Source organism: Ovis canadensis, chromosome 1 (assembly GCF_042477335.2).
Source record: "Ovis canadensis isolate MfBH-ARS-UI-01 breed Bighorn chromosome 1, ARS-UI_OviCan_v2, whole genome shotgun sequence".
NCBI classification, from domain to species: Eukaryota; Metazoa; Chordata; class Mammalia; order Artiodactyla; family Bovidae; genus Ovis; species Ovis canadensis.
In genome coordinates this window covers 121,112,509-121,135,772 of record NC_091245.1, presented here as the reverse complement: position 1 = coordinate 121,135,772, position 23,264 = coordinate 121,112,509, and the positions used below count along the sequence as shown (strand labels likewise).

The 23,264-nt window shown below is 40.9% G+C and overlaps 1 protein-coding gene across 1 annotated transcript in view; it reads left to right on the top strand.

Annotated features, from left to right (window-relative positions):
* The first annotated feature begins 6,889 nt into the window (after window positions 1-6,889).
* Window positions 6,890-23,264, top strand: part of ADCY10 (adenylate cyclase 10) — a 93,217-nt gene continuing 76,842 nt past the window's right edge. The window contains exons 1-8 of the mRNA XM_069548397.1: window positions 6,890-7,040; window positions 7,730-7,834; window positions 10,916-10,954; window positions 11,159-11,302; window positions 13,367-13,572; window positions 15,242-15,338; window positions 19,503-19,591; window positions 22,044-22,235. Of these exons, the coding sequence (XP_069404498.1) occupies window positions 6,890-7,040; window positions 7,730-7,834; window positions 10,916-10,954; window positions 11,159-11,302; window positions 13,367-13,572; window positions 15,242-15,338; window positions 19,503-19,591; window positions 22,044-22,235 (1,023 nt within the window). The remainder of the gene's footprint in view (window positions 7,041-7,729; window positions 7,835-10,915; window positions 10,955-11,158; window positions 11,303-13,366; window positions 13,573-15,241; window positions 15,339-19,502; window positions 19,592-22,043; window positions 22,236-23,264) is intronic.

The window sequence follows — 23,264 nt, the reverse complement described above, 5'->3', positions numbered from 1 at the left end:
GAAAAATTGCCTTGACTAGAGTGGTCTGGCAAGCTTTCTTGACAGATAACATCCCTTTATGTTCAGAGTATCTCCTTTGGATTCATGTAAAATCTGATTTTACATATTGATGAAAAATGGGATGGAAACTAAAATCTATTAGATATTTAGAGAAACAGTAATGAATGTAATTGATCTTTAGCTTCATTTTCCTTTGAGGGTATTGCTGAGTTTTCTTTAAGCAAATTAAAATTGGACACACACTCTTCTTCATTCAGGAAAATCTGTCTTGGTATGTCATCGAGTCCTTGCTCTTTCACTCTGTCAGATATCCTCATTCCTAGATGCTTTCATGCTTTCTCAGTGGCCACACTCTGTTCAAGCTCTACTCGTGATTTAACTGGACAAATAATTGATGAGGGTACATCAGTAGACATTGAAAGTGCTCTAAAATTAAATATTTTTTCTAGGTTTTAAACATCCCCAAAGTGTCATAAAATGGGATGTACCATGGTATACTAGAATGAATAGGGACTTTGAAATTCCACAAACCTGGGCTTGCTTTCCAGCTGTGTGACCTAAGGCAAATTCATCTGGACTGCTGTTTCTATATTTATAAAATGGGGATGAAGCCTACTTCACAGCGCTGTTTTGAGGATTAAATGAGGTAACCCATGTAAAATACTTCATATAAAAAGGCCTTAATAGGGACTTCCCTGGTGGTCCAATGGTTAAAATGCAATACTTTCACTTCAGGGGGCATGGGTTCAATCCCTGGCCAGGGAACCAAGATCTCACAGGCCGTGTGGCAGGGCTGGGAAAAAAAAAAAATTTGCCGTAACAGTAATCATTTTCTGATGTTGCAGAACTTAAAGCAGAAAAAGTAAGTCTTCTAAAGCAGAAAAGCTCAGGTATTGATTTTAGATGTCTTTGCCTCTTCAGTCCATTAAGAGATAATTTTGTTATTCTAGTTCCCTTCTATATTTGTCATCTCGATCTCCAAATGCACCTACTTTCCTTACCTGATAATCATAAACTTAGAAAAATCTGTCCAGATCTTCAAATCACCTTATTTAAAACAATACACATCTGAAACATTGTAAATACTACAATTTAAAAAATATATATGTAATTCATCTTTCCACTAAAGACAAGAATCACCTCTACAACCTTGCAGACATACAGTCTCTCACTCCAATATTCCAATACTAAGACTAACCCGGTACAATGTTAAATTTGCCTCCCAGGGATCGCTAGCCATTGACCCTACTTGATCCTTTCAAAGCAAAAAATAAATCTAACCCATTTTAGTTTTAGAGTTTAAAGCAAAACAGTCTGTACTGTACATATGAAGAGGGTGTGGTATTGCCAAGATTGACGAGGCTGGTAGTAGCAAGCAATCTGATATATTTATACTAAAAAAATTATTCACTGTCTCTTTAAAATTCAAATTTAACTGGATGTCCTATATTGTTACTTATGAAAACTGACATTCTTACAAGTGACAGCCAAAGAAAGCAAAGTTGAGACAGTCAATGAATGGGGTAGGAGCTACACCCTGCTCGGTGCGGTTCAGTCCTAACTCTGCTCATGACTGCTCAGCACCTCTGCGGAAGCCTCTTCAGAGCATCCATTCCTACAGAAATCATACTACTAATGGCTACCTAGTCTCTGATAAACTAGCTCCCTCCGCTGAGGAAAAAGAATACCAAATTTCCTTTCCTTCCTCAACCCTCCCATGCACTTTATTCTTGTTTAACCAAATCCAATCTCTACCTGAGGGAGAAAGTAGGGGAATTCTTTTGTTAAATTCAGGGGTCTAATTAGACTTTGCCCATATATCTCCTGGTTACTCCAAACCTTTCACAGTTCAGTTTAAACATCCAAAGGCAATGACCATTTTTATGCAAGTGTTATCTCCTGACAGTGTTTCCAATGTCTCCCATCATTCCTCAGATTTCATAGTAGGTGAACTTCAAATGAAGTGAGTAGAACTAAACCCAATACTCTGAGTCAAATTTGAACACTGCTTACTACCTTAAGATTTGCATGGCATCCAAAATGTCCATGCTTAATTTCTCTAGTACCTTCAGGGAAACAAACCCACAGATATCACCACTCACCTACTAAGAAGTCCAAAATTTTAAAATACTGACAATAGCAAATGTTAACTGGGATACAGACCTCTCACATTTTGCTTGGGGGGTATAAACTAACTCAGCAATTCCACTTTTAGGTATATGCCCAAGTGAAATGCATATATGTGTTCTCCAAAACACATGTACAAGAATGCTGTTAAGCACTTCCCTTGCTGTCCAGTGATTAAGATTCTGAGCTTCCAGTGCAGGGGTCATGGGTTCAATCCTTGGTCGAGCAACTAATCCCAAATGCCATGTGGCATGGCCAAAAACAACAATAAATAAATTCTTTTTTACAAAAAGAATGCTCTTAGCAGCATTATTCCTAATAGCCTCAAACTGGAAAAACAACCCATAGGTCAATAGTAGAAGGGATAAATAATTTGTATATAACCAAACGATACATATAGCATTGAGAATAAATGATTACTAATTACACACAACAACATGGATAAATATCACAACCATTTGAGAAAAAATAAGAACGTATATATAATATTCCACTTACACAAAGTTAAAAATAAGGTAAAACTTATCTATGATATTCGAAATCAGGAGATAGACTAACTTTGGGGAGGTGTAGGGGGAGTGAATGGGAGATAGCATGAAACTGGTTTCTGTAGTGCCGGTTCTTTTTTTTTTTTTACAAAGAGTATAATAATTGCTTCACTTTTTATAATCAGTTAGTTTTCGATTGCACTGGGTTGTCATTGCTGCATGTGGGCTTCCTCTACTTGGGGTGCGCAGGCTTCTCATCGCTGTGGCTTCTCTCATTGTGGAGCACGGGCTCAGGGCACATGGGCTCAGGAGCTGCCGCTCACGGGGCCTAGAGCTCAGATTCAGTAGTTGTGGGTACATGGGCTTAGCTGCCAAGAGCATGTGAAATCTGCCTGGACCAGGGATCAAATCCATGTACCTTGCTTTGGCCGGCAGATTCTTAACCACTGGACCACCAGGGAAGTCCTTTCTTGAGCTATCCATTTAGAAATTTGGCCTTTTCTGTACATATTATATACTTCAATAAGTTTTTTGAAAGACAGCATTGAATTTGCAGTAAATCTAATCTTTTACGCTACATGCTTATGGGTTTGATATTGTTAAAATTTTAAGCGCAGTACTTATTTGCATTCATTCTTCTGAAATTTCATTGTTATTTCAGTCAATTAAGATATTTTAAGATTCTGTCATTCAATATATTAGCTTTCCTTCCAACTGTATCTTTATCTGAGTCCTCTAGCACACTTGTGGAGGCTCCATCTAAGTGGACACTAGAACACAAATCAATATCATTTAGGTCTAACCATTATCCTGCTAGGGACATTTTCATCCCTCCTATAATTTAGTATGTTACCCACAAAAATGTGAGAAACTTGGCCAAACGCCTTGTTACATCCAAGATATGCTTTGTAGACAGCATTCTCTTGATTTAAAAGTTTAATAAATCAAAAAAAGGAAATAAGGCCAGTTTGTTCTCAGCTCTGAGTCCATTTTAATTCCTTTTCATCACCTCTTACTGATGCAAGTGCTCATGTATTATGCAGCATGCTCTGTGCTCAGCTCTGTATGACTCCTTTGCAGCCCTCTGGACTGTAGCCTGCCAGACTCCTCTATCCATGGGACTTTTCTGGCAAGAATACTTGAGTGGATTGCCATTTCCTCCTCCATGGATCTTCCTGACCCAGGCATAGAACCGGAGTCTCCTGCGACTCCTGCATTGCAGGCAAATTCTTTACCACTGAGTCCCTGGGGAAACCCTATTACTGAATATGGCAACTCACAAATATCCCAGCTCTCTCTCCCACTGCACACACAGTAGGATCGCACCTTCCTGCTTTGGCCAACCAATATCACGTCAGTGGAAGTGAAGTCACCTCTGGGAGGACACTTTAAGAAGGAGTCTACAGTGGAATCCTCTGTTGCCACTGTGTCTGGGAAACTGAAATGTCCCAGCCTGGGTCCCAGAATGAAGACAACAATAGAGTAGGGCATTAGCCTACCTATAAAGGACATGGGGTGGTGGTTTAGTCACTAAGTCTTTCCGACTCTTTGCGACCCCGTGGACTGTAGGCCACCAGGCTCCTCTGTCCATGGGATTTCTGAGGCAAGAACACTGGAATAGTTTCCCATTTCCTTCTTCAGGGAATCTTCCCAACCCGGGGATTGAACCCTTGTCTCCTGCATTGCAGGCAAATTCTTTACCACCTGGGAAGCCCACAGTGGATATGTGGCATGAGTAAGACATGTGCCATTGTTATTTCCAGCCACTGAGATTTTGGAGTTTTCCATTGATGAAGCAAAACTAGCTTGTATTGACTGATAGTGCCATGTTTACCAAACTATGTTTTCTGGAATCCACACGTAGTCTTATCTTTTGAAGTTCAGAAGAAAATGTACCAGCCTCTAATTTTCCAGCCCTTCTCACATTCTCCATTTTTTAAAACTAATTTTATTTTATTCTTAAATTTTTGGCCATTCTGTGTCCTTGTTGCTGCATGGGCTTTTCCAGCTGCAGCAAACGAAGGCTGCTCTCCAGCTGCGGCAGGCAGGCTTCTCATTGCAGTGGCTTCTCTTGTTGCACGGGCTCTAGGGCATGCAGTCTTCAGCAGCTGCGGCATGTGGGCTCAGAGGTTGCAGCTCCTGGGCACCAGAGCACTGGCTCAGTAATTGTAGCATTAACATACGGGCTTAGCTGCTCGTCAGCATGTGGACCCTTCCAGCCTAGGGATCACACCTGTCTCTTGCATTGGCAGGTGGATTCTTTACCATTGGGCCATCAGGGAAGCCCTCACTGAGCCACCAGGAAAGGCCTTTCCATTATTTTTTGAGATTACTGAAGTTACATCTGTCAATTCTTTCCATGTATTTCAGTGGATATAGGTTATCTGGGGATGGCTGTGGCTGTGATGGTGGTTTAGTCACTAACTCGTGTCCAGCTCTTTCGACCCCATGGACTGTAGCCCACCAGGCTCCTCTGTCCATGGGATTGCCCAGGCAAGAATACTGGAGTGGGTTGCCATTTCCTTCCCTGGGGGATCTTCCTAACCCAGGGGTTGAACCTGAGTCTCCTACAATGCAGGCAGATTCTTTACTGCTGAACCACCAGAGAAGCCCTGGGGATGGCTGCTTGAATTTAAATGACTCGGTACTTTAACACTGTTTTCTTGTCTTGGACTTCAATTCTTTCTTGTCAATATTTGTTATATTTTCAATTCTCCATAATGGAGAAGACAGAAACAAAGAAGTGTTGTGTAGTACATCAAGTTAAGCTTTGTCCTTATTCTTCCTTTATTAATCGCCTTTCTGTCAATAAAGCCTAAAAGCCCCTCTAGGTTTTCTTAACTTCAACATCTTCCTAAGTCTCAGCTCATTCTGGTCATTCTCATACCCTTCTTATAAGTTCATATAGCACTTATCAAATTTACTATCTGAAAATATTTATCTGATGTATTTATTATCTATTGACTGTTCCTAGCATATGCAGTGATACTCCTTAAAAAAAAAAAAAGTTAGTTGTATACTTCTCCTACCTTTTGTTCATTTCTTAACATTTGTATTTACCAAGTTTTTCCTTTTAAAGATTATCTAATACCTAATATTTAGCGCCTATTTTTAAAGGTTTCTGTCACTTTTAAGGGTTTTTTTGTAAAATATGCCAATATACTAATGTTTTTCTGGACTTTAAAAAAATGCTATATGTAAAAAAGATATATGTAAACTGTCTCAATTTTTCTAACACTCTTATGTACCTCAACATGACTTACATCTGGTTGAAATTACTAACAACTTCATGTTGGTGAGTATCAGTCCCTCCTTTTTTTAAAAAACTCCCTCATTATCTGTATCATTTATTCCAGGAACTTGAATTGCTCTGAAAATATTGGCTATGTTATTTCAGGATGGTTCAGCATGATTTTCACCACATTCAGGTGTGAGCATTTCATTAACCCCAGCAGTCAAAGAAATGCCTTAGGGAATCCTAGTTTTCCCAGAACTAACTAGGTAACAAATCAACATTTCCACGTTTCCTTCCATTTACGGTTTAAAGTCTTATACATACACACACCCCTTTTAATTCTTTTTCTCTATTTCTTTATATCTATACCTTAAAATACTTCATCTCTTGTTTGTATATGACCCTCCACTTTGCTATTTACCTTTCTATCAATTGGGATTCCCTGGTGACTCAGCTGGTAAAGAATCCGGCTGCAATGAGGGAGACTTGGGTTCGATCCCTGGGTTGGGAAGATCCCCTGGAGAAGGGAACGAATGGCTGCTCACTCCAGTATTCTGGCCTGGAGAGTTCCAGGGACTGTATAGTCCACGGTGTCACAAAGAGCTGGACATGACTGAGCGACTTTCACTTTCACTTTTCTATAAATATTCGCACACATAAACTCATGTTTATGCTTTCTTTTTTAGTTTTCAAAAAAGAGAAAAAATAAGAGACCAAAAGGGAAGGGGGAATAAAAGAGGGAACATAAGGACAGAAAGGGAAGGGCCTGGACCAAAGCGCTAGTGCCTCTGGTCCCTCTGCCTCAGCGCTTGCACCCTGAGGGCTCACCTTTTCATGCAAATGATGGTCAACAACTCAGCCATTATCACATCAACTGCTTAAATGAGCGTTTTGCACGTTAGAGCAGGTGGGGAAAAAGAAATAGGAAAGTGAGTGAATGAATATAAGTCAGACTGCCTCCAATCTCAGCTTTGTTTTCTAGAAGGTCCATTCTGGACTGTTCGTGGTGATCATACAATCCTGAATATTTGCCTTGAACATGAACACTCGAAGAGAACTTGAATCACAGGACCGGGCCATCGTCAAAATAGCAGCTCATCTACCAGACCTCATTGTCTATGGAGATTTCTCTCCAGAGAGACCTTCTGTGGATAATTTTGATGGAGTCTTGATGTTTGTTGATATTTCAGGCAAGCACAAAAGGGATGTTTAATGTGGGTGAACAATAGGTTTGCATCAAAATCACACACAGTGCTTGACTGCAGAGTACGGGTGCTGTTTCAGAGTTTTTGTGCTGTTATTGCAACTATTCCCACTGAGAAGACAGGAGGGATGACCTGGCTTGTGGACCTGGCTCCCTCTGATCTTCCTTTGCATGGCATGTCCAGTGATGGGCAAATCTTTAAGATGCCTAAGTCCTGAGCCTGGTACTTCAGGCTCCAGTGCCCCTGTCCCAACTTCAGACTCAGCCTCCAAGTCCTACACAATCCCAGGCAAAACTGACCTCTGGAAATGATCGCTCCAATGTTATTTACAGCTTAAGAGGAAATTGACCATCTCTTCAGAAGTCATTGAATTTTATGTGTTTTCATTACCATGAAATGGAAGTTCTATACCTAGTTAAAACTGAAGTCACCCCTGTTCAAGTTGGGAAGTTAGGAAGAAAGAGTTATCTGGTGCCTTTCCTTGACCCCTAAGATAATAAATATAGATAGAGGAGACCCACTATCTGACACTTGGCCTGCCACAAAAATCATTTAAAAGAAACACTGCCAGTTCTTACAAGCTGAGGCCCATTGCTAGTGAGTATGGTCCTCTTCTCCTGACACTGTTTGGTTCCTCCAAGCACCCAAGGAAATGAGCTGCACAATTGTTACAGGTTTTACGGCAATGACTGAGAAGTTCAGCACAGCCATGTACATGGACCGAGGGGCTGAGCAGCTGGTGGAGATCCTCAACCACTACATAAGTGCAATAGTGGAGAGTAAGTGTTTCTGACTTAAGCATATTCATTGTTTTCTGTATTTGGTGGTTACAACCTGAGAGAGTACTGTTGCTTAGTACTCTTCATTGTCTCCATGAAATGTGTATGAAACCAGTCTTTTTTGAAATATAATATAGTACAAGTGAAGGAATGTAATCAAACCTCACTAACACAGATTGCAGGATTAGTTTTGTGTTAGTTACAAGACTGCTACTGCTAAGTCACTTTAGTTGTGTCTGACTCTGTGCAACCCCATAGACGGCAGCCCACCAGGCTCTCCCATCCCTGGGATTCTCCAGGCAAGAACACTGGAGTGGGTTGCCATTTCCTTCTCCAATGCATGAAAGTGAAAAGTGAAAGTGAAGTCGCTCAGTCGTGTCTGACCCTCAGCGACCCCATGGACTGCAGCCTTCCAGGCTCCTCCGTCCAGGGGTTTTCCTGGCAAGAGTATTAGAGTGGGGTGCCATTGCCTTCTCCATGACAAGACTAAATTAGAGATTACTTTGAAAAGAAGTGTAGTAGTAATACTTTTAGTTAAGTTCAATAACTCCAAAAAGTATAACTCAAACACAGTCATTAAGAGGATATGTTATAAATGTTGTTGTTGTGCAGTCACTACGTTGTATCAGACTCTTTGTGACCTCATGGACTGCACCACATCAGGCTTTCCTGTCCTTCACTATCTCCTGGAATTTGCTCACACTCATGTCCATTGAGTTGGTCTTGCCATCCAACTGTCTCATCTTCTGTTACCTGCTTCTCCTCCTGCCTTCAATCTTTCCCAGCATTAGGATCTTTTCCAATGAGTCAACTCTTTGCATCAGGTGGCCAAAGTATTGGAGCTTCAGCTTCAGCATCAGTCCCTCCAACGAATATTCAAGGTTGATTTTTCTTTACGATTGACTAGTTTGATCTCCTTGCAGTCCAAAGGACTTTGAAGAATCTTCTCCAGCACCATCAGAGAAGGCAATGGCACCCCACTCCAGTACTCTTGCCTGGAAAATCCCATGGACGGAGGAGCCTGGTAGGCTGCAGTCCATGGGGTCGCTAAGAGTAGGACACAACTGAGCAACTTCACTTTCACTTTTCACTTTCATGCATTGGAGAAGGAAATGGCAATCCACTCCAGTGTTCTTGCCTGGAGAATCCCAGGGACGGGAGAGCCTGGTGGGCTGCCATGTATGGGGTCGCACAGAGTCAGACACGACTGAAGAGACTTAGCAGCAGCAGCAGCTCCAGCACCATAATTCGAAAGCATCAATTCTTCAACACTCAGCCTTCTTTATGGTCCAACTTTCACATTGGTACATGACTATTGGAAAAACCATAGCTTTGACTGTATGATCCTTTGTTGGTGAAGTGATGTCTCTGCTTTTTAATATGCTATCTAGGTTTGTCATAGCTTTTCTTCCAAGGAGCAAGCATCTTTTAATTTCATTGTATGAATAGATGAATGATTTATAATCCACGTGTCAGTAATTTGTGTCCTAATAATGGGTTCTGAAGTACTCACTGATGACTGAAAAGTGTGGTCTCCTTTTCAACCTCTGCCTACCAACTTGTTTGCATTATTAATTTGAACTATTCATGAAGAAAAGGATTTATCCTTTTAAGGTAAGTCCTAGGCCTAGTCTATTATCAAGGTCTGAGTTTCCTAGTAATACCTTAATATCACCCACTAGACAACACTAGACAACTCACAGTGTCCCTGTGAGGGACAGGCAGGCCTGGTGTGCTGCAGTCCATGGGGTTGCGAAGAGTAGGACACGACTGAGTGACTGAACAACAGCAGCAGACAACACTTCAGTTCAGTTCAGTTCAATCTCTCAGTCGTGTCCAACTCTTTGTGACCCCATGAATCACAGCACGCCAGGCCTCCCTGTCCATCACCATCTCCCGGAGCTCACTCAGATTCACGTCCATCGAGTCAGTGATGCCATCCAGCCATCTCACCCTCGGTCGTCCCTTTCTCCTGCCCCCAATCCCTCCCAGCATCAGGGTCTTTTCCAATGAGTCAACTCTTCACATGAGATGGCCAAAGTATTGGAGTTTCAGCTTCAGCATCAGTCCTTCCAATGAACACCCAGGACTGATCTCCTTCAGAATGGACTGGTTGGATCTCCTTGCAGTCCAAGGGACTCTCAAGAGTCTTCTTCAACAAAACAGTTCAAAAGCATCAATTCTTTGGCTCTCAGCTTTCTTCACAGTCCAACTCTCACATCCATACATGACCACAGGAAAAACCATAGCCTTGACTAGACAGATCTTTGTTGGCAAAGTAATGTCTCTGCTTTTGAATATGCTATCTAAGTTGGTCATAACTTTTCTTCCAAGGAGTAAGCGTCTTTTAATTTCATGGTTGCAATCACCATCTGCAGTGATTTTGGAGCCCCCCCAAATAAAAAGTCTGACACTGTTTCCACTGTTTCCCCATCTATTTCCCATGAAGTGATGGGACCAGATGCCATGACACTTAATCCTCATTAAAAGCAGAAATCTACAGTTTTCTAGTTCCTCTTTGCATTGCATTTAGCACATTTTCAATGTTGCAAAAATAAGAGGAGAAATATCAGTATATGTCATAAAGCCTAAATAAACAAAATGCAAGTTGGTAGTAAAATTCAAGTTGACCATAGCTGTGGTTTTTTCTGTTTTTCAGTGCTATGGAGTCCTGTCATTCATGCACTCACCCACACTCACTCAAGCCCTGACTCATAACATACACAGATCAATAAAGAACATTTCATTATCATGGGAGGAGGGTAGCTGTCCTCAGGCCTCATGAGAAATCCTAACTTCTACTTTCCATTCACAGAAACAGAGCAGGTACATAATCCAGTTCCCTGTTCTCATTCTTGTCTGAGCCTTGGGTTTAAATGCCTTGTCTGAGAAGACATCTTTAGTATAAACCTATCTCTGAATCGCTCTTCTCTTGACCTAATTTCTGCCCCACTGTTGAAGGGTAGATTCTTTTTATTGGCTTTAAGAAATCAAAGTTATGCTGTACACATGAAACTTTAATAAATTAAGAGAAAAAAAAAACAGAGTTTAATTTCATCTTATTTTCTTTTTTTCCCTCAGAAGTATTGATTTTTGGAGGAGACATCTTAAAATTTGCAGGTATGGGGGCTTACTGAGATGGCAGGGGTAAGAAAGGAGTGCCAAGGTTCCTGTACTCTGACAAAGGAGACATCTCAGAGAGAGCAGCAGGTAGCAGACTGGGTAGAGGAATGTTTGAAGAATAAGTTTCTGTATGGATTTCATACAAAACAGACTGGAACCCCAGGGCAGGCTAGGAGCCCCCACTGTGTCTGTCTTTTCAAGGTGATGCACTGCTAGCCCTGTGGAAGGTGGAGCGGAAGCAGCTGAAAAACATCATCACAGTGGTAATTAAATGTAGTCTGGAGATTCATGGATTGTTTGAGACCCAGGAGTCTGAAGAAGGCCTGGATATCCGAGTCAAGATAGGTAAGCTCTGGTTGTCCAGTAGTTAAGACACTTTCTTAGCAGTCCAGTAGTTAAGACACTGTACTCTCGATGCAGGGAGGACTGGTTTGATCCCTGATCTAGGAATTAAGGATCTCTCTCTATATATACATATATATAGAGAGAAACATATATGTGAGCTTTTGAGAAAGAAGAGATGCTATAGCAGTTTGAGTATGAGTCCTATCTCCTGAGGAATCTCCCCTCTAAAGAGAAAACAGTGGAACATCATGACTCAGGCCCACCATCAGGTCATGAACTTTGACTAACCAGAAGGTGAATTTTGGTTTCCTCATTTACCAGTTAAGAGAACTCCTAATATCCACCTCATAACTCTTATAAAAAGTAAAATTGAATGGTTAGAATAGTACCTGGCACAACCACTCCACAAAATACTCTTTATCATTACTATTGCTGTTATTATTATTAGGTCTTGCTGCTGTCAACAATGCTTATTATTAAGCACAGTAGGGAGCAGCTTGTGATTATATAGATTCAACAATGTATTAGGACTAGTCCTCCTTTACTTCATAAGAATCATGTGCAAAAAAAAAAAAAAAAAGAATCATGTGCAAGAAAAGCTTAAAACACAGCTGTGTCAGCCTGCAACACAGCTCCACTTAATAGAGGGCTTCTTAAATTCACACATACAATAACGATCACCTGTATTTCCATATTGTATTGCAGACATGACACAGTGTCATTTCTGCTTTACCACAGTCCTGAGGTATATATTGGCAGTGTGGGATCTATTTCACAGGTGGGAAATGAAATTCTGATAGGTATGAATGATGAGTTACAACAGGTGCTATTGGTATTCATGTCTACCTAACTGTAAACTTTAGAATTCTTGAACATCAGAGGTGATAAGAAGATGGATCAGGGGTTATCCAATTAACTGCTCTCAGCTTTCTTTAGGTCAGCAGTCCCAAAATTTTTAGCACCAGGGACTGGTTTTGCGAAAGACAATTTTTCCAAGGACTGTGTGGGGGGACCGTGGTTTCGGGATGATTCAATCGCATTACATTTATTGTGCACTTTATTTCTATTATTATTATATCAGCTCCACCTCAGATCATCAGGCTTTAGATCCTAGAGGTTGAGGACCCCTGCTTTAGGTTATTCAAATTTTCCAAGATTTTTAAATCTTCTGTTAAAAAAAAAAAATCAAATTTGTTCTAATACTAATTATTTCTTTCGAACTTACTACCTAGAGAGTTTTGATGTATTATTCTTCTTGAAAAATGATGGGGACCCTTCAGGTGCATACTTAATGGCTATTAAAGAAGTACCAGTATCTTCTAACCAGCCTAGGCATCCATGTACTTCAGAGGGAAAACAGACCCCCTGTATATGTATATATCAGGGGGATTCAGTCTTGACAAAGTAGCACATCTGAGAGCTAAGATAAAAAACAACCTTTGATTATGTTAATTATGGTACTTTGAAAGAACTGTGTATCACAGCTCATTTACACATACATTTTTCACACATCATATTTTAAAACATTCTGTCTTCTGTTGTTTTGGTACCAAAATCTTCAGCTCTCAACTTAAAAACAACTAGAAGACACATTCTTGGGATGGAACACTTGGCAGTCAAAATACCTGCTCATTTTTCCAATCTTTTCTTGCCTATCTGTTGCCTGAAATTTCACCCTGTTACTTTTTAACTAGCACCTCATCTCTGATAAAATGCAAATCTTTCCCAAACAGAAGTCATTAAAATTGTCCTCGGTATAAATAAGAAGTAGTTTGAAGTATAAATAAATTGAAGAAAAATTAAAATAACTTTGAGGAGTGATAGGGCCATCTAGGGAGCTAATTGTCAGAAAAAGGTGGACAATAAGTAGCTAACTTTCTAGATTCCGGAGCAAAGCCGTCTGGGAAGGCCTGGGCCCAGAAGAGACATTCATTGATTTCTACGCAAAATTTTAGAGACTAGACTTTTCTCTGAGATGCTCAAGATTCTGAATGTCCAAGAAGCCATGCTGCTGGGGACTAAGCCAAAACTTCTCATGCAAACCCTTGCTTGCCTTCCTGCCAGGACTGGCTGCTGGCCACATCAGCATGTTGGTCTTTGGAGACGAAACTCGAAACTACTTTCTGGTGATTGGTCAGGCCGTAGATGACGTGCGCCTCGCACAGAACATGGCACAGGTGAATGACGTCATTCTATCCCCAAACTGCTGGCAGCTCTGTGACAGGAGCATGATTGAAATTGAGAGGATTCCAGATCAGAGAGCAGTTAAGGTAGGTGTGATGCTGCTACTTGTCTATAAAGTTATGCCAGGGGTCTCCTGTCAGAAAAGCCACTGGTTCTATGAAGCTGGCGATTTGGATGGGGTCAGTCTGGGTTAGATTAAAAAGTATTAGCCCAGGACATCTCCTCTGGGAGGAACCAAGTCTGGTGAGTTCAAGAGGAAGTGATTAGGCTTTTCTGTGGTAACTAAGGATGTGGAATTTGGGTATGGAGGCCTTTGGTGGGACTAGTGCCTTTGTTTAATGAAAAATTTCCTGGCTATTTTCTGGGAGCAGAGGGTTGTACAATAGTTTTGGGGGCTGCCATTGGCCCTCAAGTTCTCTCCTCAACACTCCTAACTCAAGGCAAGTGATCACGGAGCATGAGAACTGGAGGCGAGCAGGGACAGCAAAGACTATGGAGGGAAAAGAATTTTCCCTGAGCCCTGCCTAGCAGAAAACACTGTAGTTAAGTTGAAGCTGGGCTGTAAGCAGAACTGTCCCTGGGATATAGCCGATTAAAGAAAGGAAGGAGAGCTCTGCTGCTAATTGAACCAGGAACAGGACTGCTTGGCAGATGGAAAGAAAAGATGGTGAATGCATGAAGTTGCCGGCAAAGATGAGAACCCCACCCCATGCCCTATGCATCAGTCTACACTCCTCCTAGCCTCCCCGACTCACTCTTCCAGTAATACACATCATGGCTGCATGACCTAGCTGGCTGATAGCAATGTCCCTGCTCCCCCATCTTCTTCGATCATTACTTATATCTTTAAAATTTGTTTTTAATTTTTAAATTTAGACTCACAGAAAAGTTCAGAAACAATAGCGTTTTTCCATATATCCATTAGCCAACTTCCACAAATGTTAACATTCTTCATAACCAGAGTGCAATAGTCAAAACCTGAAAACTGACATTGGTAAAGTGTACTATTCACTAATTAAAGGCCTTGTTTGGATTTCACCTGTTTTCCCGCTAATGTCCTTAGTGAATTTTCCAGGATTCTATCCATGATCTCACACTGCACTGTTATTTTTAACTTAGTCTCCTGCAATCTATAAAACAGTTTTTCCTTATTTTTTATGACCTTGACACTTAACATTAATCAGTTATTTTGGTGTATGTTCCTTGATTTTGTTTTGCCTGATAGTTTCTCATTATTAGACTAAAAGTTATCCATTTTTGGAGGCAAAAATATTAAGGAAATAAGGTTGTGCCATTCTCTATGTATCATATCTTGGAGTTCATGATCTTGAATCGAATTTTATTACTGGTGATGTTCCTAATACCTTTTGGGGCATCAGCACCTTTTGTCCTTTTACACTTGTAAGAAATATATGGTATGCAGTTTAACCAAGTATTATTTCAATTAAAATGTTGTAAAGCAATAAGAAAAAAAAAAGAAAGTTATAAGAGTAGAAGAGTATACAGGTTTGTTCCCTGGAATGGCCTGCTGTGTATGGCCTGCTGAAGATGGAGATCTTAATGACTAATCAGAGATATTTTTAATGTAATTACATGCAAATTAAAGCTCTTCACTATTTAAGTATGCCAGTGTCTGATTATCATGTCTGGGACATTCAAAACCCTGCCCTTTCTGTTGAGAAATTATATTCAAAGGACCAGGCAACCCTCAGAATAACCAAAAACTTCTCCCTTTCTCTCTCTTTTTAAATTTAGGTTATTTTCTTAAAACCACCCCCTTCTTTTAACTTTGATGAATTTTTCACAAAGTGTATGGCTTTCATGGATTATTATCCTTCTGGTGACCACAAAAGTAAGTACCTTCTATACTCAAGAGCTGTTGCCTCTGCCAGTGGTCTGTAGGGTCTTACACCAATGCCCAGGGCTCCATTACAAGTGCCTGGTTTCTTCAGTTCAGCTCACAGTCCCGCAGCAAACAAAGGGGCCTCCTTCCCATCCCCACAATAGCTGTTCTAAGTAAAGCCGTCCTTCGGTCCTTGGCCTCTCTCTTGGCAGTGACTCCTTCCCCTCATCTTCCAAGCATTTGCAAGTCTTCTCCATGATAAAAGGAAAAAAACACCTATGACTCCTACTTTTCCCTTCTAACATTCAGCACCAGACTTCTCAAGGGTAATCTGTATGTCTCTACCTCTTCTTCTATCCTCTCTTTTATTTATTCACTCAATAAACATTGATTACATGCACCATGAGGTGAGGGTGGAGAGCATATATTCACCTACTTGTCAGTCTCGAGTCCCTGACATCTAGCTTCTGTTCACTTTTCCCCCTGTCTCCTGGGACCATTTATGTCAAGGTGTTAATAGCCATCAACTTACCAAACCAGCTGACCTCTCTTCAGGCCTCATAACTAGGTGATTGGCTTTAGATCACTCTCTTTTCTAGGTATTATCTTCTCCTCGTTCCTTGAGTTCAAGAATATTATTTCCTAGTTTTGCTTTTACCCCTCAAACTACCCATTTTCAGTTCCCTTTCTATTCCTTGAATGTTGATGATTCCAGGAATCTGTCCTGGACTGTCTGGTCTTCTCTACCCCCATTTTGTGGAACCATTAATCTATGCTGGATTTCCCTATGACTGCCAGAAGGGCTGGGACTAGCATGAGGAATGCAGGACAATTAGGTGATAACAAACTTTAGTACTTCATGAAGTAGACAGTCTCTTGCAAAGTGGTGTGGAAGGCAAGAAGTAAAGAGTAAATAACAAGGAAAGGCTGAAGGGCAAAGAACAAGGAAGAGACAAACAAAGTATTGGATTGGCTGGGGTCATATAGTCAGTCTTGCTTTCGGGAAGAAGGCTGGGAGTTGGCTAGGCATTTAGGGATTGGCTGACTATGATTATCGCATTTCTGGTTAAGTGGAGCATTTACTGGGACACAAAAATTAATCTAAGTCTTGGTTTGCTGACATGACATGCTGGATAGGGAGCAGCTTATCTTGGGACTAGAAATTTATTTCAACAATGTCTCAATTCTATGCTACTTATCTTTCTCTGAAACTGTTCCTTTATCCAGACTAGAAACTTCAGAAACATCTTTGAATCATTCTTCTTTGTCACCATTTTTGTGTAGGTCTTTAATATTTTGAACATCACAAATTTAGACTGTAATTTTACAAAACTGCAGTAGGTAATGGGATGAGAGGGGTGCTCAGGGGAACTGTAGGCAAATTGACCAGGAAAGGCCAAGAACCCAAAAGCTCCAAGGATGGAGAAAATCTAGTGATACACTCTTTGAACTATGCCTCAGCTCATCTCCTAGATCTTAATCATACCTTCAATAACTTATTTTGGGCTCTGCAATACAGTGCAATTCTGTTGCTAACTATCTGGAGTTAGCACAGAGAGGTGGAGTCTTTCATAAGACTTCTCTTATCACCAGCTACAAGCTCTGAGATTAGTAAGTCACCTGCAATTATGACCAACTGGCTACAAATCCAAGGGTTCTCACAATGCTCTCAAGTTCAATAATTAACTATAATAACTCACAGAACTCAGGAAAGTACATGCTTATAATTATGGTTTTATTGTGAAGAATACAAATGAGGACCAGTATTGTATTGGTCTCTGAACACATAGGATGAGGTCTGGGAGAGTCCCAAACATGAAGCTTCTTGATTGTCAGGACACATCATGCTCCTTGCACATCAAAGTATTTAACAGCCAGGGAAGCAAAGGTTCATATATTTTATTGGTGGTTTATTAAGTAGGCATGTACTATGAAAAACTGGCCTCATAGTGAAAAGTGAACATTAGATGTTCAGTCCTGTCTGTCTCTTTTCGACCCCATGGACTGCCTGACAGGTTTCTCTGTCCATTTAATTCTCCAGGCAAGAATACTGGAATGTGTAGCCATTCCCTTCCCTGGGGGATCTTCCAGACCCAGGGACTGAACTTGAGTCTCCTGCGTTGCAGACAGATTCTTTACCATCTGAACCACCAGGGAAGCCCTATTGGGCTTATAATTGAACTAAATCTCCAGCCCCTTTTCCCTCCTCAGATGTCATGAAGGTTGGCTCTTAACACCTAGTTCAAAGCCACAACCCTCTTATCACATGCTTGGTCTTTGCCAATAGACCCTTATCCTGAGTCATCTCATTAGTGTAAATTCAGGTGTGGTCCAAAGGGCCCACCATGAATAACAGAGACAGTTTCATTATCTGGGAAATTCCAAAGATTTAGAAGTTACTCTGGTATCAGAAGCAAAGACCGGCCAAATTCCTTATTATTTGTCTCTTCCCTGGTAGCTTGGATGGTAAAGCGTCTGCCTACAATGTGGGAGACCTGGGTTCGGTCCCTGGGTCAGGAAGACCCCCTGGAGAAGGAAATGGCAACCCACTCTAGTATTCATGCCTGGAAAATCCCATGGACAGAGGAGCCTGGTGGGCTACAGTCCATGGGGTCGCAAAGAGTCGGACACGACTGAGCGACTTCTCTTCACTTCATGAGTCCCTTAGATAACAAGGAGATCAAACCAGTCAATTGTAAAGGAAATCAACCCTGACTATCCATTGAAAGGACTGATGCTGAAGCTGCCACCTGATGTGAAAACCCTGATACTGGGAAAAGATTGCGTGCAGGAGAAGGGGGTGATAGAGGACAAGATGATTGGATGGCAGCACCAATTCAATGGACATGAGTTTGAGCAAACTGCAGGAGATGGTAAAGGACAGAGAAGCCTGGCATACTGCAATCCATGGGACTGCAAATAGTCATACAATTGAGCAACTGAATAACAAACAACCTTTGTTGCCATAACCATCTAGACCTTTACAGTGCTTGCTCTCTTCCTGAGCTCTTTGCTTCTCTCCACAGTCTGCTCAGCATCATTTCTTATTAATCTCCAATACTCACATGGGGCTCATGCCAGTTTAGTCTTTACCAATGCTTTAACATATTCTGCTCATTCTTGACTTTAATCTACATCTGCTGGGCATGCATCCTTCTAGTAAAAAGCCACAAGTTATTCAAGATTCAGTAAAATTCCTAGTTCTCCTTTTAACCATTTTCTGATTAAACCAGTTTATCTAGACCACTGATTTCTCTGAATGTCTCTGGTCTTTATAATCTATTAGCCCATTTGGTCTTTTTTTGTATTTAACTTTTCTATATGTATTATAGAACGTGAATGTGCATAAGTGCCTCCAGGAAAAACTCAGTTTCCTAAGAACTTATTATTCCCACATAGTGCCTAGCGCAGTATTTAAAATATACTAGGTTTTGAATACATTCAAGACAAACATTTGCTCCCCAATTTGTATCCTTTTCAGACTCCACCATTATTTTTCATCTTTTTCACATTACTATCATTATTGTATTCCCTGCTGAAAACCTATCATAATTTCTTTCCATTATTTTTTGATTTCTTCAAATTCATTCTTACCACCTCCTAACAGTCTATTTTGTAGAGTATGGAACAATCAACCATTATAGTGAAAGTAATCATAGAGATGATGAAAGCCTAGTGCTTTTTTCCTGGATGAGGAAATAAGAGTCAACCAGGGCAGTGAAGTGACTTGTCCAGAGTCACACAGCAAGTTGGTATCAAACTTAGGATCAGAAGCCAGTCTCCTAAATCTTACTCATGCTGCTCTTTCAACTCGATCAACCCCTGCATTCTGTCAGCATTGTCCTCCATTATCATCCCCTCATCTGTTTATTCCCATTACCTATGACAATACTTTTAGCTCAAGTATAGAGGTGAAAGTCTCCTTAAGTTCTGAAGTGTGATGACATTTAGAACAGGGTTTTGAGCTACACACAACTGAATTTTGGGAAACCCTCAACTTCTGGAAATGTCTCATTGGCTTTCCCTTGGCCCTATTTGGCCATGAAGTAGCCCAGAGTTTTCTGACTGAACGGTGAAGACCACTGCCCAAGGGAATGGGGACTGGGAGGCACCTCTCTCCCACATTACAGAGCCAAGCTTCCCTTTCTGATCCTACTTCTCCTGCCCTCTTAGACCTCCTGAGGCTTGCTTGCATGCTAGAGTCTGATCCTGACCTGGAGTTGTCCCTACAAAAATATGTGATGGAAAGCATATTGAAGCAGGTATTTTAATAATTTAATTTATTGACTTTTAGAGTGTCAGGGATCTTGGACAGCTGCTAAGATCAAGAAAATCAGCAGCTTGTAAAATGTTTCCTTGAAATAGAAAGAGATGGGACTGACATTCTCCGTATGTTCAAATCAGAATGTTTTTAAGAATTAAAAGGGGCATCACTCATAATTACACTGTGACAACAGGGGTAAACTAGGCCTCATACAACTGGGCAAACTGAAAGTGTCTCAAGCGTGTAAGAACATGTCACACACACATGAAAAAAAGCATGTCACATGTCCTTTCTACATGTCACATAGCAAGTGAATGATACTGTTTCTCTTGTCACTTGAATTATATCTTAAGCTTTGAAAGTTAATACAGATAATTAGAACTCTCAGAAGTACCTCCAGCCTAAGAGTTTTCTCTTTTCATTTGCTTAGATCTAGGTTCTTTCAAATGCATTAACTGTTCAAATTATAACTATTTCTCAGCACTCACCATATACCAGATACTCTGCTCTTTCATGTATTTATTCTTCACAATCCTTAGCAGATGTCCTTATCCCTTATATATGAGAAAACAGAGACAGAATGATACCATGAACTTTCCTGAGATTATAAAGTAAGAAATGTAGCTAGGATTTGAACCCTGTTCTCTCTGAACCCTGCCTTTTTTTCAGAGGCTGTATACATCTTCTCTAATATAATGCCTATTTTAATTCTTAATCCTGTCAAAATGCAGTTAGGTCCTAAAGGAAATATTTGTGGGACAAGCCTCATCTGTGGGCAGCTGCCTTCACAGTGTGGGTTGAGGAGCTGCCAGAATGCCCCCCTGTACCTTTCATTCAATTGAGAAACACTCCCTCTGCTGCTGCTGCTGCTAAGTCGCTTCAGTCGTGTCCACCTCTGTGCAACCCCATAGACAGCAGCCCACCAGGCTTTCCGGTCCCTGGGATTCTCCAGGCAAGAACACTGGAGTGGGTTGCCATTTCCTTCTCCAATGCATGAAAGTGAAAAGTGAAAGTGAAGTCACTCAGTGGTGTCCTACTCTTGGCAACTCCAGGGACTGCAGCCCACCAGGCTCCTCCGCCCATGGGATTTTCCAGACACTCCCTCTAGTGCCTGCAACTGTTGGATTCTTTAAGATTTTTGAAGCTCAAGAGAGCCATCCCACTCTTCCCCTCCCTCCCTCTAAGAGATAATGTTATGCTTCTTCAGCTGCTACTAGTGGAGAGCAAGGTCTACAGGAAAGGGATATAAGAGAGGTTCTGTGAGTCACTGTGAATATTGTGAGTAGGAATGACAAACACGCACTAAGCAACAATAGCCAGGAGCTGAAAGGAGGCAAAAGACAAACGCTTCACAGCTTTACCAAGGTCTGTCCTTGCACTTAACAAACAAAGATGTGGTTGGATTTTTCAAACCAAAACTCAGCATACATGGCCTGATGGAATAATTTAATTTCTTTGACATGTTTAGTATTATGTATTTAATATTAATTACTTAAATCATTTGAAAAATCAAAGAAAATGATCATGTTGCCTAGTTAGAAATTATTAAATCATCTTTTATGAAAAGTACATGAAACCTCAGCTAGATAGGAAGCATGATTCCAAGATTCCCTATACACAATTTCCTTTTTCATTCAGAAGATGTGTTTCATATTGTCAATGGAGAATCTGACACTTTTGCGTTGTCTGGGGGAGAAAAAATGCAATGCTTCTCCCCCATTGTTTTCTTATGTACTTAAATTTAACAAAATTCAGAGCTGATGATATAGGCAGGGATAATTTGGGAAAGACTCACCTTTCCTTTCCTTGTGCCTGTTTTGGATAGACTTAGAGTGAAGATGGGAGCTGAATGAAATACCACACCAAAGAGAGGCATGGGGGTGCTACAAATAGAAGTCCATAGATTTGGATTTTGTTTGCTACTGTTTTCCCATATGACTTGGAAAATTTTCTTATCTCTCCATCCCTCAGTTATCCAGTTAGTAAAATGAGGATAATGTAATTTTATTTCACTTGAGAATAAAGGAGGATGGAATATGGAAATATTCTGAAAAGTATCTTGCTATGAAAATATTAGGTTGAATTATGCAGCATGCTATTCTTATTCCTGAATTGTTGGAGAGCTGAAAGAAACAGCAGTTCTTTTATTGTGATGGCTCATATTGGCTGAGGGAGCTAGCAGGCACGGGAGTGGCGGCTGGCCAAAAATGAGCAGGCTTGTAAGTTCCTATTGGAAGAGATTTTGACAGTCCATTCTATTTCCGTCTTTTTGACTTTAAGCTGGCTCTGCTGTGTTCTACCTCCCAACTTTGATAACTGCAGTTTCCCTAGATAATCTCAAAAGTCTAGTTCCCTCCCAGTGATAATTTGGGGTGTGGTGGTGATGATATTGGGAGGAAAGATCCATTGCCAAGGACGCATGTTAAGGAAAGCTTCCCTCTAAATTACAGATTGATGACAAACAGCTTCGGGGTTATTTGTCTGAGCTTCGCCCAGTGACAGTCATGTTTGTGAACCTGATGTTTAAGGACCAAGATAAAGCAGAAGTTATAGGCTCAGCTATTCAGGATGCCTGCGTGCACATTAATTCTGTCCTGAGGGTCTTCCAAGGCCAAATCAACAAAGTCTTCATGTTTGATAAGGTAAATTTCCCATACTAAAGATGTGGAAACCTACCAATAATTTAAGATTAGCATTACGTCCATGGACAGGGGAGAAAGAGAAGGAATAGACACATTTAACCTAGAACCATCAGTCTTTATTTATAGCATAATAACAATAGATGTGGTGCTCAATGTGTGCTAGGCATTGTTCTCTGCGCTTTTACATATATTACTTCTTTCTTCACATGCCTGCTCTAAGTGATAGGTATTGTTGTTATTGTCCCCATTTTACAGATGAGGGTGTTTAGGTAAAGCTAAGGATAGTGAGACAAAATAAGATTAAGTGGCGGACTGGATTTCAAACCCAGGTATTGTGCCTTCTTGGTCTGTGCTCTTAACCACTGTATTCAACTAGCTTTCACTATATGTACATACATCTGGAATCCAGGGTATAATGAGTCTCCCAGAGATTTTTAGGTCAGTCTTCTAGTAACCATCATACCCTAGAAGCTGAAATTTCCTATAATCTACATCTGCCTTATGTACACTTCCAGTTCCCCTTTCAGTTCCTTAATTGAGATGGGGTGGGGGTGTCACCTTTAGCGCTCAGTGTTTTCAACCTGCTCTTCATCTGTTCAGAGAAAAATGATGTGATAGATTATCATAGTAGTGCTCATGAGAATTGATTTCACCGTCTCAGGTGTTTTTGTATTGTAAGAGCAGACCACTCAATTACTGCTCCACACTCATTCACTCACTAATTAAAAAAACACAGTGAGCATTGGTAGCGACGGAAAGCTAGGGCTGGGCTGCAGAGGTGAGAAACTCTCACAGGCTGTCACAGAGCCAGGCAGAAATAATTAATTTTTGTACAAAAAATACTCTGTTCTGTGGGAGTTCTGAGGCAACGGAGACCTCCAGTCCAGTGTAGTCTGATACTTTCTTCCATATTCATTCATGAGTATCATCAGAAAAGAGCATAGACCCAAGAGAACAGTTTTGAGTGTCTTGCAGATACTCCAGACAATTCCTGGAGAGACAGTTCCTGGCTCCCACAGTTCCCAGCTG